At 38.0% G+C, this 15,287-nt stretch overlaps 1 protein-coding gene across 2 annotated transcripts in view; it reads left to right on the forward strand.

Moving 5' to 3' along the window:
• The window catches only part of CACNA1D (calcium voltage-gated channel subunit alpha1 D), a 355,484-nt gene that overhangs the window by 264,211 nt on the left and 75,986 nt on the right, over positions 1-15,287 (forward strand). For both annotated transcript variants that reach the window (XM_067544171.1, XM_067544172.1), the window contains 8 exons: positions 5,429-5,535; positions 7,122-7,209; positions 7,806-7,913; positions 8,100-8,152; positions 8,527-8,673; positions 9,765-9,966; positions 11,200-11,358; positions 14,749-14,859. In XM_067544171.1, coding sequence (XP_067400272.1) covers positions 5,429-5,535; positions 7,122-7,209; positions 7,806-7,913; positions 8,100-8,152; positions 8,527-8,673; positions 9,765-9,966; positions 11,200-11,358; positions 14,749-14,859 — 975 coding nt within the window. The remainder of the gene's footprint in view (positions 1-5,428; positions 5,536-7,121; positions 7,210-7,805; positions 7,914-8,099; positions 8,153-8,526; positions 8,674-9,764; positions 9,967-11,199; positions 11,359-14,748; positions 14,860-15,287) is intronic.

The following is a 15,287-nucleotide window of genomic DNA, read 5'->3' on the forward strand; positions in this document are numbered from 1 at the left end:
TAGCTCAAAAGCAGCTTTAGCAATAATGTTTGTAACTTTTTGTTTACCTTCCAGATCCTAGGGTATGCAGATTATGTCTTCACTAGTATGTTTACATTTGAGATCATTTTGAAGGTAACAGGTTTACAAAGAAGTTTATTTAAAAGGATTTTCCTTGTGTGTCACCTGCCAAGAAAAGGCACTTGAAGTGTTCTCCGCCTTTTCCCTAAACGATCAAAGCTAAACTTTTTTTAAACCAAAGGATTTTTTTGTTATTCGACAATATCTTATAGTTTTGATTGGTTATCTTTTACCTTTGGGTGCATGTAGAAGCTACTTTTTATCATCACATCAATTTAATAATTCATTTTTTACCCTTTTTAACACTTACATTTTGTCAGAAAAGGGAAAAACAATTCACTGCGCATGAGCTTTCCTCCTCCTTGTTCTAGCATATCCAAAAAGATCATAAATCTTTTAAAGAGGGAGCATGGATTTTTTCATTTCTCTTGCTGAACTATATTCATAGAGCTAAAATAGTAGACAACTATTTTCTTGCAACAGGACTTGCAAGTTATCTTGCATTTATTTATATTCTAAGATACTTTGCGTTTTATCTTATCTTGGGCATACATTTAAATACTCAATAAGGCATAAATATGCTTGCTTAAATGTATTACCCATGCATGAGTTCAGAATTGGCATTTGAATGTTCAGTTTGTGTACTGATTACTAAGAACATACACCAGGGCTACTCAACTTTCAGTTCTATGAAGATTACTCCGGTAAAGCAGCAGTAAAACTAGGGTTTATGTTTACCTGATGCTGTTTAGGAGACAAATGGAGAATGAATCATGAAGAATAATTAGTAATGTATAAATAAAACACTTCTTTAGAGCTATATACATGTTATAGCCCTCACAAGATGCTTGAAAGCTTCATGCAGTAATCAACAGCCACCAGTCACTTGCTGAGTAGCCCTGACATATACCAGTGAATTTCTGGTATAGTAAGAATCCATACATAAACTTTGCATTTCCAGTTGAGGATTAAGCATAACAAAAACTCTTCTACCAGTTTTGTTCATATTGGTTTGTTCTTTTCACAATGAATGCATTTTGATTAATAACAGATAATGCAATATTTGGGCTGTTTACAAGATAAGCTGTATTTTATATTGTAAACTATTTTTATGTTTGTAAATGTTCACCTATTCCAGTTTATATCCCATGGTTTCACATATTCAGTAGTAAGGAGCCTGCTAAGAAATTAGTTAATTAGTTAATATTTGTAAAAAGCTCTGAAGATGTAGAATGTTAGAATAAGTTCTAAGTATTCTTATTATTTATTATTTTCTAGTTCCATAGAGTTTAACGCCAGAAGGGACCATTAGATCATCTTGTCTGACCTCCTGTATAACACAGGCCATTATATTTCACCCAGATACCGCTATATTGAGACCAATAACTTGGTTTAAACTAAAGCATTCAGTCCTTAGGGGATGAAACTGTTGTGAGCCCCAGACAGAGAACAGGAGAGATTGAGGGATCACCAGTGTACTGCAATGGCAGGGAACTGATTAGGTGAGACATGCCAGCAGATGATCCCAGCAGATGATTCAAGCTCCATGTTACCAAGTAAGGTGAAGAACCCCCTAGGTCCTTGCCATTGGTAAATCAAAGCAAGGCTGAGAGATGAGCAGAGAGAATTAAACACTTGGCAAAACAGTCATGTTGGATCAAGGCACTTGCAAAAAGTCTGAATTTGAGGATCTCACTTACTTCATTAAAAGTGATGCTGTCCTTTCTGAGGTAGATAGGAGTCAGTAGAACATCTGCATCCTTTGAGCAGCAGGCTGTATCGACCTCTGTTCCCACACCTTCAATTCTGGTTGCATTTCTCTGAGGAGAGAGAGAAATTAGCATGGTTCTAGGGGATATAACTAGGTGTACTGGATTAAATTAAGAAAAGGAAAATTCATGCTAATGATCACAAATATCTTCCTGACATTGAGGTCTATTAGACTGTGAAAGAATCACTCAGGGAAAATGGTGGAAGCCCCATTGCTTGGGACTGTGAAAGCAGACTAAAAATATACACAAGAATTGATGCTGTAGGGGACACCAGTACTTGTCCTTGAGTCCATCACCCATGGACCTAGTAGGTTTCTTCTGTCTCTGTGTCCGTGTTCTTCCCCTCTCCATCATCTCCTTTTTCATTTTGCATCATATTGACAGTGACTCCACTAAACTTCAGGAACCTCTGAAGAATCTGTTCCTGGCACTAGTGAAACTGGTCACTCCTAAATCTAAGAAACTGAAGTGGTTGAGTGATGGTCTTTTTGACTGTGGAGCTCTGTTTAGGGCATTCCTTAGAACAGAAAGAGTAAAATTCACCCCTTGTAGTCAGTGGAGTTACCTCAAGGATGAATTTGGCCTATATCTGGGCTAAATACATCCAGAAAGTGTCTACTGACTCTACAGATTTTTTTGTGGTATACTGGGAGCTAAATGGAGGCATGTCCTCTGTGTTCCCTGACAGCATCTTATATCCCGACTGGGAAACTTTCTTTTGTGTTATTGGTCACCTTTAAATTACTGTTCACTTCTATTAAGTTCTGCACTTGATTCTGCGGCGGTGCAGTGGTCAGAATAAGCTAGCACATGTTAAGCAACTGCCAAGTATATAGCTTACCTTTCCCTTATCTGACAAGCTGAGATAAAGATAGTTCAGTTTGCTCAGCAACTATAAAGATCTGTGTGCAGCTTAGGAAGCACTGTTAAGGTGTCTGAAAGTCTGCTTCAAGGGTTCTCTCATTATGTGCCCTCCATGCCTCATACGTATCCACAAAGGATTTGCTCAGTCAAAAATGCTGATACTCCTGACTCCACATTCTCCAATGGGCTGTGTCTTGCAGTGCAATTAAGGTGTATTTGTAAAGAAAAATGAACTGCACCTTAAAAGATGGGAATAGGTAATCAGAACGTGACATGTACATTTGCAGTGCTTTGCTTTACTAACACGTCTCAAACTTTGGCTATATTTGCTTATGATTAGAGCTCTTTATATTGTTTATGCTGGGTTTTGCACTGTGCTTTGTACAATGCACAAGTCCTGTTGAAAAACACACACTACAAGAATTAATTCAGGATTAAACATTTAGAAAACATTATGGTACAATAATCCAGACCAAAAAAAGGTGAAACTGGAGTTATATATAGATATATTACAAGAATGTTGTAATTATCCCAAAAACAAGCATTGAAAAGGTAAAATGTATTAAAAGAATGTTGTAATTATCCCAAAAACAAGCATTGAAACCAAAGAAATTCAGAGTTAAGGTTAAAACATAAAGAAATCCAAACATAGTAAGACAGAAATATGCAGCTAAGGCACACATGCAACCTTTACTCTGCCCTATAGTGACACCACGGGGGGAGGGACAGAATGAAAAACTCTTAAGAAGTGAGTGTAATCTAATATGGGATTACAAATGTTTTAAAAAATCTCTATTATAGTCGGGTACTGACACTACTGGTAAATTCTTAGAAAATTAATTCTGATCTCAAAGAGTAAATGCAATAAGTTTGGGGAAGATATGTAGTATTATTTTCATACATAACAAAATGATTGAATCTTTGCTTTAAATGAGAATACCCAATGCACCCTTAATTATCAGGGAACTGGGGCTAGTTTAGCTCCTGTTGCAAGTCAAAGCAATTTCGAGGCTAGTCTAACTTTCATCAGGTGGAACGACCGCTCATGGTCCATTTCACTGGCTGAGCTGCAGCCACAACCACTCAAACCCTAACATGTCCCCATGTGGGGTTCAAGACTGAATACAGAAGCCACTGTATAAGCTTATGTCACCCAAGAATTCCCTTACACAGTGGGAATCCCAGCTGGTTCTTTAAACCAGCTTTCCATCCTGTTTGTTCTGCTGGAACGGTGTAAAGGGTGTGACTTCTGCCCCTGCCCCAATTCTGCCAATGGCATACCTATGTTGGCCAGTCAGCATTCCTGTGGAATTTTATGCCAGAGGAAGAGACAACAACATTAGCTGATCACAGAACAGTAGAAACTCACCCTGTTTAGTAACTTCTGGGCAACTACCAAGCTTCCATTGAGTGCTGAGCTGCAACCATGTTCAGTACTTCAATACTTCTCATCCACTTCCTAGCCTTGCCCTCGGCCTTTCCGCTTTTAAAGAACAAGCTGATTTTTTTTGCATGACAGTTTTCTTCAAAGGCTTCAGATGGGACTTATTAAAGCAGAGGGCAGCCATGTAAATATGGGAACACTTAGATCTGTCTTTTTATGTGACTATATCTTTTTTTATTTCTAAGTAATGAATTAAAATTACGGTCCCAGTACTATGGAGATAATAACAAGCACTTCCTGAGAGGTACTGAGTGCTCTCAATTCCCCTGGAAGTCAATGGTAGTGGAGGGTGCTCAGCAGTTCCCAAGAGGTATTTAGAGTATTAGAAGATTAGGTCCTGTATTCACACAGCAGATGAATTGGGTCTGTCTGACTACCAGGTATTTTGACAGTACCTACAATTTTTGTTCAGATTAGTTAGGTGTTTAAGGCTCAGTCTATATCTATTAAAATCCATACATAAAAAGAAAATTCTATTTTAAATCCCTGTTTTGTGTTTATAATTGGTTTAATAGGTTTTCATCTATCCATTTTTGAACCAATATATCATCTTAATTAAGTTAGAGAGATTTTTAATAGACTTGGGTGTTTTGCACCATCCAGGGACATCTCTGTGCTGCCCAGATTCTGCCTGCACCCAGGGCCAGGGCAACCTCTAGCATAATGTAGAACAGGGGCTGCTCTAAGTGTAACCTCTCGGCAGCTACCTGTAGGCTGACTCACAGCCAGAAAGGACTGTCCTCCTCAGCGCTACAACCACTCCCTTGCCTATTCCCTGATACACCCCTTCATGACCCAGCACATCCCCTACAGTAGAGGCTGGGAGGAGGGGCAGCCTAGAGCGGCATATGACAGCCCTACACTGCTTCTGCATCAGCTTTTTCTCCCAGGCTTTTGCAGCCCCTTTAGAGCTCTTACTCCCCTCAGAACAATATATAGGAGCAGGGGGAAGAATCTGGACCTTACCATTAGTCAGCACAAAAGTTTTTAACTCTTCTTTTAAAGTCACTGCTATGGTAAAGGTCTAACTGGTTCAGCTTCTGTGCACAACACAGAAGTGTAACATTTACTGATATCAGGAACAATTAACACATCTGGTTCTGTTGCTTAAGTGCAAATTGTTTAATTTGGATGCCTATATATTCAGACTGTTTTGTATATTAATTGTTGTAACAGGTAAAAAGTTTGATTATACATTTGCACCCTCAACAGGTGTCTTGTAAACAGCCTAAATTTGAGCTTAAATGAAGAAAAACAGAGAGTAAATGTGTAACCATTCTATTTTTAGATGACCGCCTTTGGAGCATTCCTTCACAAAGGGTCTTTCTGCAGGAATTACTTCAATTTGCTGGACTTGCTAGTTGTGGGTGTTTCTCTGGTCTCGTTTGGGATTCAGTAAGTATTACAGTTACACTGTAAATGGCCTTTATTGTTTCCTGGGGGGGTTTAAAGTGAAATTGGCCCTTTGTAAGGGCTTAGATTCTGCCACCCTTATTCATGCCTTGGGTCAGGTGTGCAGGATTAGCATTCAGTTACTCTCTTTCCACCCCAGAGCAGTAATGCTCTGCCACAGAAAATCTTATAATTCTAGTATAGGACAGCAGTAAATTACTGCTTCCCTTCCCTCACACCAGAGCTAGGGAAGTTGAGGGTATGGTGCCTCAGAGGAGTAAATCTGGGGCACAGTGCTTCACAGGGCTATTCCTGGGTATTGTTGCAGCTTATGCAGAAGCCTACGATTTTTTTACAGAAAATGTTAATACATTTCATGGCACAGGTGCAGGAAAAGAAGAACGTGTCACGTAGAATGGGGTGCTGTTGGAAAGTGAGCACTCCCCCACACTCGCTATGCAGCAGTGACTCCTGTCCTGTGGGACTGGGACCAGCTTCCTGCTCCAGGCATTGCAACCAGGCCCATATGGTCAAAGCACCATTCAGGTTTGGCGCATCTGCCTTTTTGTTTCCATATATGGAGGGGTGGAAATGCCAAACCTGAGTGACACTGTGACAGTGTGGGCCAAGTTGCAACACCTGGAAGGGAACAGAGATGCCATTGGCCACTGCGGAGGTCACGGACTTTATTCAAATTCACGATTACTGCGAACACTGTGACCTCCGTGACAGATGAGTAGCTTTGTGCCATTTAGGACTGTAACTGGTGGTGAAGAGGGGTTTTCTACCCCTTGTGATCAGACAGGCCACCGCCATCTAAGAATAGGCTCCAGCTCCCACTGCTTTGTTGAGGGCTCAATTCTGCTGCACTTGAAATCAACAGTAAAACTCTCGCTGATTTAGAAATGAACAAGAGCAGGGCCTCAGTAACCTGTTCTCCAATTTTTATTTTACTTCTCTACCTATCACTGGTTGCTCTAGTATCTCATTGTTATTTAAAAGGGCAGATGGCACCACCCCATCTCAGCACTGAGCAAAATGCTCTGTACTACCTCTCTTTGATAAATGAAGGGCCCTGTCATATGAGATGCTGAGCATCTCTTGTGTGGTACTGAACATTTTCAGCTCATCATCTCACAACAGGCACTCATCATCTCACAGGGCAGAGCTCTCAGTTTATCAGGGGAAATTACTGAAGAATGCTTAGGCCAGTATCTTTTCCCAGTGGCCCAACATATCTGATCTACAGTGTATGACCAGCCCATGTACTACTAATTCCTAAATTGCTCCTGAAACCAAGTCACTCACATGATATTTGTGAGAAATTAAATCAGTGTTTTCTGATATCAGTAAAGAAGCTGAGAAGTACTTCAAAATGCTAATTTACAAAATATTTATTTACTCCTTGTAGTAAGAATTTTTCCTTATAAAAGGGATATAGATAGATAATTTATATATAGATTTATAGATAATTTCATTTAATTTATAGATAGATTTATAGATCATTTCTGTAGGAGAATTAGACAATTGAAAAATAATAAACTTAGGAAATAACAGGCTAATGCTTGCTTTTCTTTCTTCTCCACTAGATCAAGTGCTATCTCAGTGGTGAAGATTCTGAGAGTTTTAAGAGTCTTGAGGCCCCTAAGGGCAATAAACAGAGCAAAAGGACTTAAGGTTTTTATTTATATTTTTTTTCCAAGTTATGTTTCTATTGGCCTGATATTCTGCAATCCTACTGCAGGCAAAACCCCCACTGAAACCAAGGGAAATTTACCTGGATAAGGACACAGGACTGAGCCCTAAACCAGTTTTTGATTCTTAAATATTCTAGTCCAAATCCTGCTCTAGGTTGCAGCAGTTTAAATCTGGAGCACCAGCAGCATCACTGAAGGCAGATTTTGGTACACATTGCTTGCAACAAGCCAAATATCATTGCAATTTATTCATTGTAATTCCACTGTGTATATGTATTGCCTCTCATTTTAAGATCTGAGGTGGCCTATTTCCAACAGACTACTAATACATTCAAAAAATCATGCTCATTTCTGGTAGCAGCATTAAATTAATACTGCGAACATAAAATGAGTATTTTGTAACTGATTAATTTAAAAAGTGAATATATAAATATATTTTTATAAATATATAAGAATATATAAATATTTCTTATAAATATAATAAAATGTGTGTTACTAATGCAGTGTACATTTTTCTACAATAATGCCAAACTTAAACTGTACTAAAATCCTTTCCTTTTTCTGTTTTCTTCACAGCATGTTGTTCAGTGTGTCTTTGTTGCTATTAGAACTATTGGTAATATCATGATTGTCACAACTCTGCTCCAGTTCATGTTCGCCTGTATTGGTGTACAGCTTTTTAAGGTAAATAAATGAATTCCTTTAAAACACATTCAGGCCTGAAACTGCACCATGGTCTGCCAGCTGACTTCGTAGGGCTCTGTGTTGGAAGTGAGTTGTGCCCGTGCTGAGCCAGTCACAGGATCAGGTTCTAAGTTTTGTTAATTTTTGTGCTCTACATTCCATCTACATCTTTTGTTTTATACATAGGGAAAATTTTATCGGTGCACTGATGAAGCAAAACAGAATCCTGAGGAGTGCCGGTGAGAACCCTTTCCTCTTATGTACAATATTTTAAATGATAATAATAATAATAATATATTGATTTATAAGATAGTCATACCCTCAAGCCTCAAAATTATAAATGAAGCCAAACTCCAGCATATCAAACACAGGTAGGGAGGTTCCAAGCCATTTAGTTTTTTATAAGTCAAAACCAACACCTTAAAAAATCCATCAGGAAACAAACAGGCAGCCAATGCACGTCACAAAACACATGACATCATGAGTGGACTAACACCAGTTAACTGACTGAAACGAGCATATATCTCAGGAAAGAGATGGCATTATTCTGTGACTAATCTAATGCTTCCCAAGTGTTATACAATCAGTTCCTGTTTGTTTTCTTCTTCCACAGGGGAATATACATTGTTTATAAAGATGGAGATGTTGATAATCCAATGGTCAGAGAAAGGGTTTGGCAAAACAGTGATTTCAACTTTGACAATGTTCTGTCAGCTATGATGGCCCTTTTTACTGTTTCTACCTTTGAAGGTTGGCCTGCGTAAGTGAACGTTCAATATTTCCATAACATCATTAGCACATGTTGCATTTTTCAAAACTGTTGAATAAAATTTCACTGACACGTTCTTTTTAGAGTCTGGAGATTATGGGCCTGATCCTGGGAAATGCTGTGTTCCCTTTACTTCCACTGACATCAAGGGGAATTGTGGTACTTGGCACCTTAAAGAACAGATTTTATCCAAGGATATGAAGCCTCATTGTTGCTAATGAAGGGAAAATTCAGGCCTATAAACATTCTAACTAGACTAGTCTTTATACTGCAGTTCTGATTGCAGTTCTTTCCTCCCTGCCTCCATCTTTTGCATTTAGGCATGCGGTCAATGGCTCCATGATGTTTCTGTATTTCTTAATCTACCTGCTTCTGAAGGTTTTCCATTTACAAGTCAAAGAAGTAGAAATAATGAGGGAGAGTCTTAACTGTGCACTGTTTGGGGTATTCCTCAGATTGTGTATCCAGGCGATTCCACCAGGGGGCTTCACTGTCTTTCTAGTCTTTTGTGGACCAGTGGCTGCATACTCAAAGACAGGCTTTCCACGCTGGTATTTGATTTTGTGACATCACTGTGGCAAGCACAACTCAGTGTATCAGTCAAAGTGGCTGCGCACACATTTGTAGTATGCATTAAGTCAGACTGAGTTTGGTCAACATTTAAGCTTCCTTTTGCAGGCAAAACCAACTTCACTTTAAAGCTGGGAGTGCATTGTGAGGTTGACCATTGGTCTTCAGAGCACCAATTGACCCCTGACAAGAGCATTTGCTTTTTTGATTGTTGTTCTTGTTAAAATTAGAGGAATTTTATACTATTAGGTCCTGATCTTGCAGCCAAATAGTCTCTTTAGCTACACTGCAATAAATCTTCTGAGATCTTTGGTGACTCCTACCTCTTTAAATAGTGAAACCATTGTTAGCATGTTAAGGTTTTGGCCTTTGGGTGAAACTTTGGCTAGCAAGCTTCATATAAAGTAAAACAGATTTCTAGTTACTATCCACTGATTCTAAGTGAAAATATAATCTATAGGCTTTTTCATTTTAACAAGAGTTAAAACATATTTTTGTTGTTTGTTTTTCAGGCTGCTATACAAAGCTATAGACTCAAATGGAGAGAATGTAGGCCCAGTATACAACTACAGAGTGGAGATTTCCATCTTCTTCATCATCTACATCATCATCATTGCCTTCTTTATGATGAACATATTTGTTGGTTTTGTCATTGTTACGTTTCAAGAACAGGGAGAACAAGAGTATAAGAACTGTGAGCTGGACAAAAATCAGGTTAAAATAAATATTGCTTTTTTTCATTTATAAAATTATCCCTTTTTGTATTCTTGTCATGCACAAAACCAGCATCCATTCTGTTGTGGTTTCAGAAGAGGGCAGTAGACACCTGCCTTACTTATACTATGCAAATTAAGGCTTTTTAGTATAAACTGGTTCTAAAAGTTGGAGTGAAGGTCATCATATGATCCTTTTTCTGGGAGAGGCCAACATTCTGGTCCTTTCTTTGGGATACAGTAATTTTCTAGTAGCACAGCAAGGAAAGGAGAACAGTTTCAAACTTGCTCATGGACAGACAGAAGAATACCTGGAAACAGAAAACAGTAATATGAATTGCAACATGCACATAAAATGTTCTGGAATAACCTTCCACACCAAAGGAATTGTTCTACCTTCATTTCATGCTCATTTAAAGTGGTAATGTTCTTTGAAGTACTTTTGTTCCATTGTAGCACTTTTATTTTAGCAAGACATACCTGGTACAGTGGGTAACATTACTGATGTATTAGGGTCTATGAATTAGGTATTTAAGCATTCCTCAAACTGTTAAAAATATGATGAGCTTTAAGGCCTGGGCTGCATTAAGATTTCAAATGCCAGTGTAGCTACACTAGAGCAAAACCCCTTATGTTGACGCAGTTTACACCTGTGCAACATGAATTTAGTAATGCAGCTTTATCCAGGTTTCAAAACTGCACTGTTGCTAATCACACTGTGGGTTTGACGCTAGTGCAGCTGCAAGGGTGGCTGAAAACCCAGTGTAGACAAGGCCTAAATTATATAACCAGATAAATCATGTTTGTTAGTACTAGTTAAGATTGAATAGGAAGGTTCGATTAGGATTAAATAACGTTTGATTAGCACACTGAATATGCAAATCTCTGTATAAATGCTGAATATTTTAGGGTTTCCCTTAGCACTATTCTATGTTTTTTTCTTATGCAACTGAGCAAAGTGGTGTATATTATATTACTAACCCCAAATTTAAAGACACAACAGGGGCTGGTAAACTACCAGATTAATGTGCTTAATAGTAAATATTCCATAATAAAAAATATACACTGCCTATAGGCCTGTAAGTATTGTATAACTGTTTGTATTTAGCAACTGAATATGACACAGTGCAATGCATGGATTTATAACAGAAGTAATCATACATGAAGTGCAAGATTTTCATAACTTCTTATTTTGTAGCCTAAACTGAAACTTTTGGTGTTTCTGCTTCTACAGCGCCAGTGTGTGGAATATGCCTTGAAGGCCCGCCCTCTGCGTAGATACATTCCAAAAAATCCTTACCAGTACAAGTTCTGGTATGTGGTGAACTCCACTGGGTTTGAGTACATCATGTTTGTCCTCATCATGCTGAACACTCTTTGCTTGGCCATGCAGGTAGGAACAAAACAAGCTTTCAATTTATTGTATGAAGCCTTTGATGAGAAGTCTTAGGAGAGAATATGGCAGAAATGGTGCTTAATAGGACTTAAAGGACACTGTCAACTGTCATTTTTTATAAAGTGATACCTTTTTAAAAATTCCATGTCAAGATAATGCAGCTTTCTGTGGTGTCACTGTGTTTTAATTCTATTTTTTTTTATTGTGTAAGTTTTTTTCCGCTGCCTTGCTGATGTTCATAAAGGTCTTTCCAATAAGGGAGAGTGCTGGGCCTGAGAGAAACAACATAAAACATACTCTAGCTTTCCTTCCCCTTCCCTCCTTCTTCAGGGTCACTCCTGCCAGCCTCTTCAGAAGCATTGAGAGAACTGGCCTGCCAAGTAATAAGAGTCCTAGGCAGTAGAGATCCCCAACCTGGCGCCCCTTTGCAGACACCATCCCCATGCAGGGATCTGGAGAGGGAAAAAAGAGTCCCCCTGCCCTCTCCCATTACGCCCTTTACTCCTCCACAATGATAGGTATAAATTAGGGGCACAGTTGCATTTGTATTTCTGTGTATGCACTTGCACATCTGAATTTTTGAAAATTAAGCCCTATTACCATCATTTTCAGGGGAGGATAGAGTGAAAATGAGCACTGAAGCCTTAAAACCCCCAACCTTTTAAATAACTCTCCCTAATGCCAAGGACACAGTGGGATGTTATTATGAGTAACATTTTAGCCAGGGTAGGAATGAGAATATAGTGCTGCCCTGAACCCTGTAGGACATATGTTTTGTTTTCTGTTACATATGTTTGCTGCCTTTGCATTGTTCATACAAATTGTTCTTTTCTACCTAAAAGAGAGAAAGGTCTCAACTAATTGGTTAAACAACAGTAGATAAGAAGTATGAATTAGCTGTTAAAGCACAGAACTGGGAGCAGAATCTGGGAGTTTAGTTTCTGTTTTACAGACATCACTTTACCAAAGTTCATCATGCTGTACCAAAGTTCCTCCTTCAATACAGTGGGGGAAAATAATGTAAACTTATTTCCCTGGGGTGTTGTGAGACTTAATTTATTATTATCCACAAAGCAGAAACAGTAGTAACTCAGAACATTGTTAGGCTGCTGCAGATCACAAACTCATTGATTAATGTAGTTTAAGCAATCACTGGAGCAGCTGAATCCAAAATAACTTAATGCCAGATTGTCCATCCTCTCCTAGGCAAAAGAAGCATTGAAAACAGGGACAGCAGTATTGGACCCTGTGGTGAATGCTGAATATCTGATCTGCACTTGAGAGTGCTCAATTGAAACTCAGATCCTCTGTGTGGTTATCTGTGTTCAAAGTGTCCTAATTTATACCTTGGTATAATTTTACGTAGGGTGCATTTGTTCACTCCCAAGATTGTCAATGCAGAAGACTATCTAGAAAGAACAAAGAAGCCTATTTATATGAACAAATGTTTCCCTTAGCCAGCTAAACATTTTATCATGTTTCTGTTCATTTGCCTAACACGATGGCATTATTTCAGCCCCTCTTAGTTTCTGCACTTGTTCTGTGTTGATTTCATGCATGTGCTATGCCATGTTTTCTGTTTCTTGTGTTGATATTTTTCTAACATTCTCTCTTGAAATTTTAAGAAAAATATGTCTTTTGTTGCATACGCAACATCTTTGGAAATGCAGGCATTTTGAACCCACTAATAGATATATTTTTAATGAGGGCCCAGTGAAGTGTATATATAAAAGCCAGTAATCTCCCAGTGCCCAGGAGAAGAGCACCATTGATTCAGAATGACATAGGGGAAGAGAAGATACCAAGGGTGAAATCTGAATTGGAGGTGTGTTAGAATCTGAAATGTCAGAGGGAGGGTGTGGTTGGACATCTCATCTGTGAATGTAATTGAAAAATTGATGCAGTCAGGAAGCATTTACTGCCCTTTCATTTGTACACCGTCTTTCACTTTTCCTCCTGTACCTGGATTCAGCCTATCACTTCCGCTCCTGCGCTTTTGATGCATCATTCAAATTTTTCTTAGGCTGTGGCTCCATTATGTAACTATAAACATGAGCTCTTACTGGTAAAATAGATAATATTCTCCCACTTTTTTATTTTGTCTTTATCTCCAATTTTGTTTTTTCCTGTCTTTTCTCTACTATTTTCTTTACATACATAATATCTTTTTCACCTGTTGCCTCTCTTCTCTGCTTCCTCCCTGAGTTATTTCTCTCTTCTTCCCCAACACAACAGATTTTCAATAGAAAAATAATTGTTAAAATCCAGTTTACATGCCACTATTTACATTCTTTGTTTACTCTTTGTATTTCTCTCAGTCAGTGATCTCCATTTATGCTGACGGTTCCCCCATTAAGATTACAGTCACTATACAGTAATGCAATATAGTATGAATAAAATATGTCATGCCATTCTAAATAGGTGTCTTAAAGGTGTGACACCTAGTTGTGTAATATAACCTTAAAATTAATCATATACAGTTTGGTAAATTACTGTTGTTTATACTGTTATATAGTATATACTAATATTGATCATTTTAAGGCACAATTTTTCCTCTGAATCCATATTTTTTGTCCTTTGGATCATGGCTTCAGGAGAAAATTATTCAAATTTATTTTTGCCTTGATTTCTGTTAAGTGATTAATGCACATAATTCAAGAACTACTGTATATCACCTATTTGTGTACTTGCCAGTTCCTCTTTCACTCTAGTTTTAGCAGGCACATAGGGTTAGTATTTTCTTATACACTATTGTTGACTGTCAGGTCCCCTTTTATTATTTGGCATCTAAAATTAATTTTATTATTGCAGTTGTTGACATGCTTGGCCCAAGTTATGGCTGGAACAGCCTTGTCTTTTAAGGGTTGTAAAATGTCTATATTTATAATGCCTGCAATATCAACAAGAAAATTCAACCTAAAAACTGCATGTTTTAGAAGGTTATAAATATGTGAAAATACCACTTTAAACATCAGGAGCACAAGAACTCTAGTAACAAACCAATAAACCAACCCGAAGGAGGAGACAGTATGGAGCTGCATTGTCCCAAAAGGAACACTTGGGTGGTTATGCCTGAGTCAAACACCATCCCTCAGGACTTGCTCCATATACACAGGGGGTGGGGGGTGGGGGGGGTGTTGAGCCATCTGTTCCATCCAGTACCTGAACCAGAACCAGTCTGAGATTAATCCATTTTTAAACAGGAGTCATTCATTTATTCTTGTATCTGGGGTCCATTCATGCATGGAACAATCTTTTACAGAGCTACTAATGAGCCTACACTTTACTGGGCTTTATTACTGACAACTGTTGGTTTATGTCAGCCTACTTTCAATTAATATTCTTTAATTCTTTACTTTTAAAAAGTGTCATATTTTTAATTCACAGCACTATGGACAGTCTAAACTGTTTAATGATGCAATGGACATTTTGAATATGGTTTTCACAGGCGTGTTCACTGTTGAAATGGTTTTGAAACTCATTGCATTCAAACCCAAGGTAAGTGGCTAGAAAGATTTGCTAGGCTATCACTAGATCAATTAAGTATAACATGACTTTCCCACTAGCTATATATTATTCAAATAATAGAAGAACCCTCATATTTTTCATGGTAAAATATCTGTGAAATATTCACAGAAATGTTGATCTGATAGTTGCATCTACAGGAAATGAGATGTAGATATGAGTGAAAAAATATTACTGAGTAATTGATGAGACCGGAATATGTTTGAAGTCATGAAAAGGTCCCTTTTTAACCCAGACAAATCATTTCCTGTTACAAGCATTACCAAACATAATGTACACAGGTACTATATTATGTAAGTGATGGTTTAAGAAATAAAGATAAACTTAAAAAATTTAAATCTAATCGACTATATATTTTTTAATAAAATGCAGACATAGGGCCTGATCTTGCAAATATGCAT

Source organism: Emydura macquarii, unplaced genomic scaffold, assembly GCF_026122565.2.
Source record: "Emydura macquarii macquarii isolate MOO-44397 ecotype Brisbane River unplaced genomic scaffold, CSIRO-AGI_Emac_v2 contig_968, whole genome shotgun sequence".
NCBI classification, from domain to species: domain Eukaryota; kingdom Metazoa; phylum Chordata; order Testudines; family Chelidae; genus Emydura; species Emydura macquarii.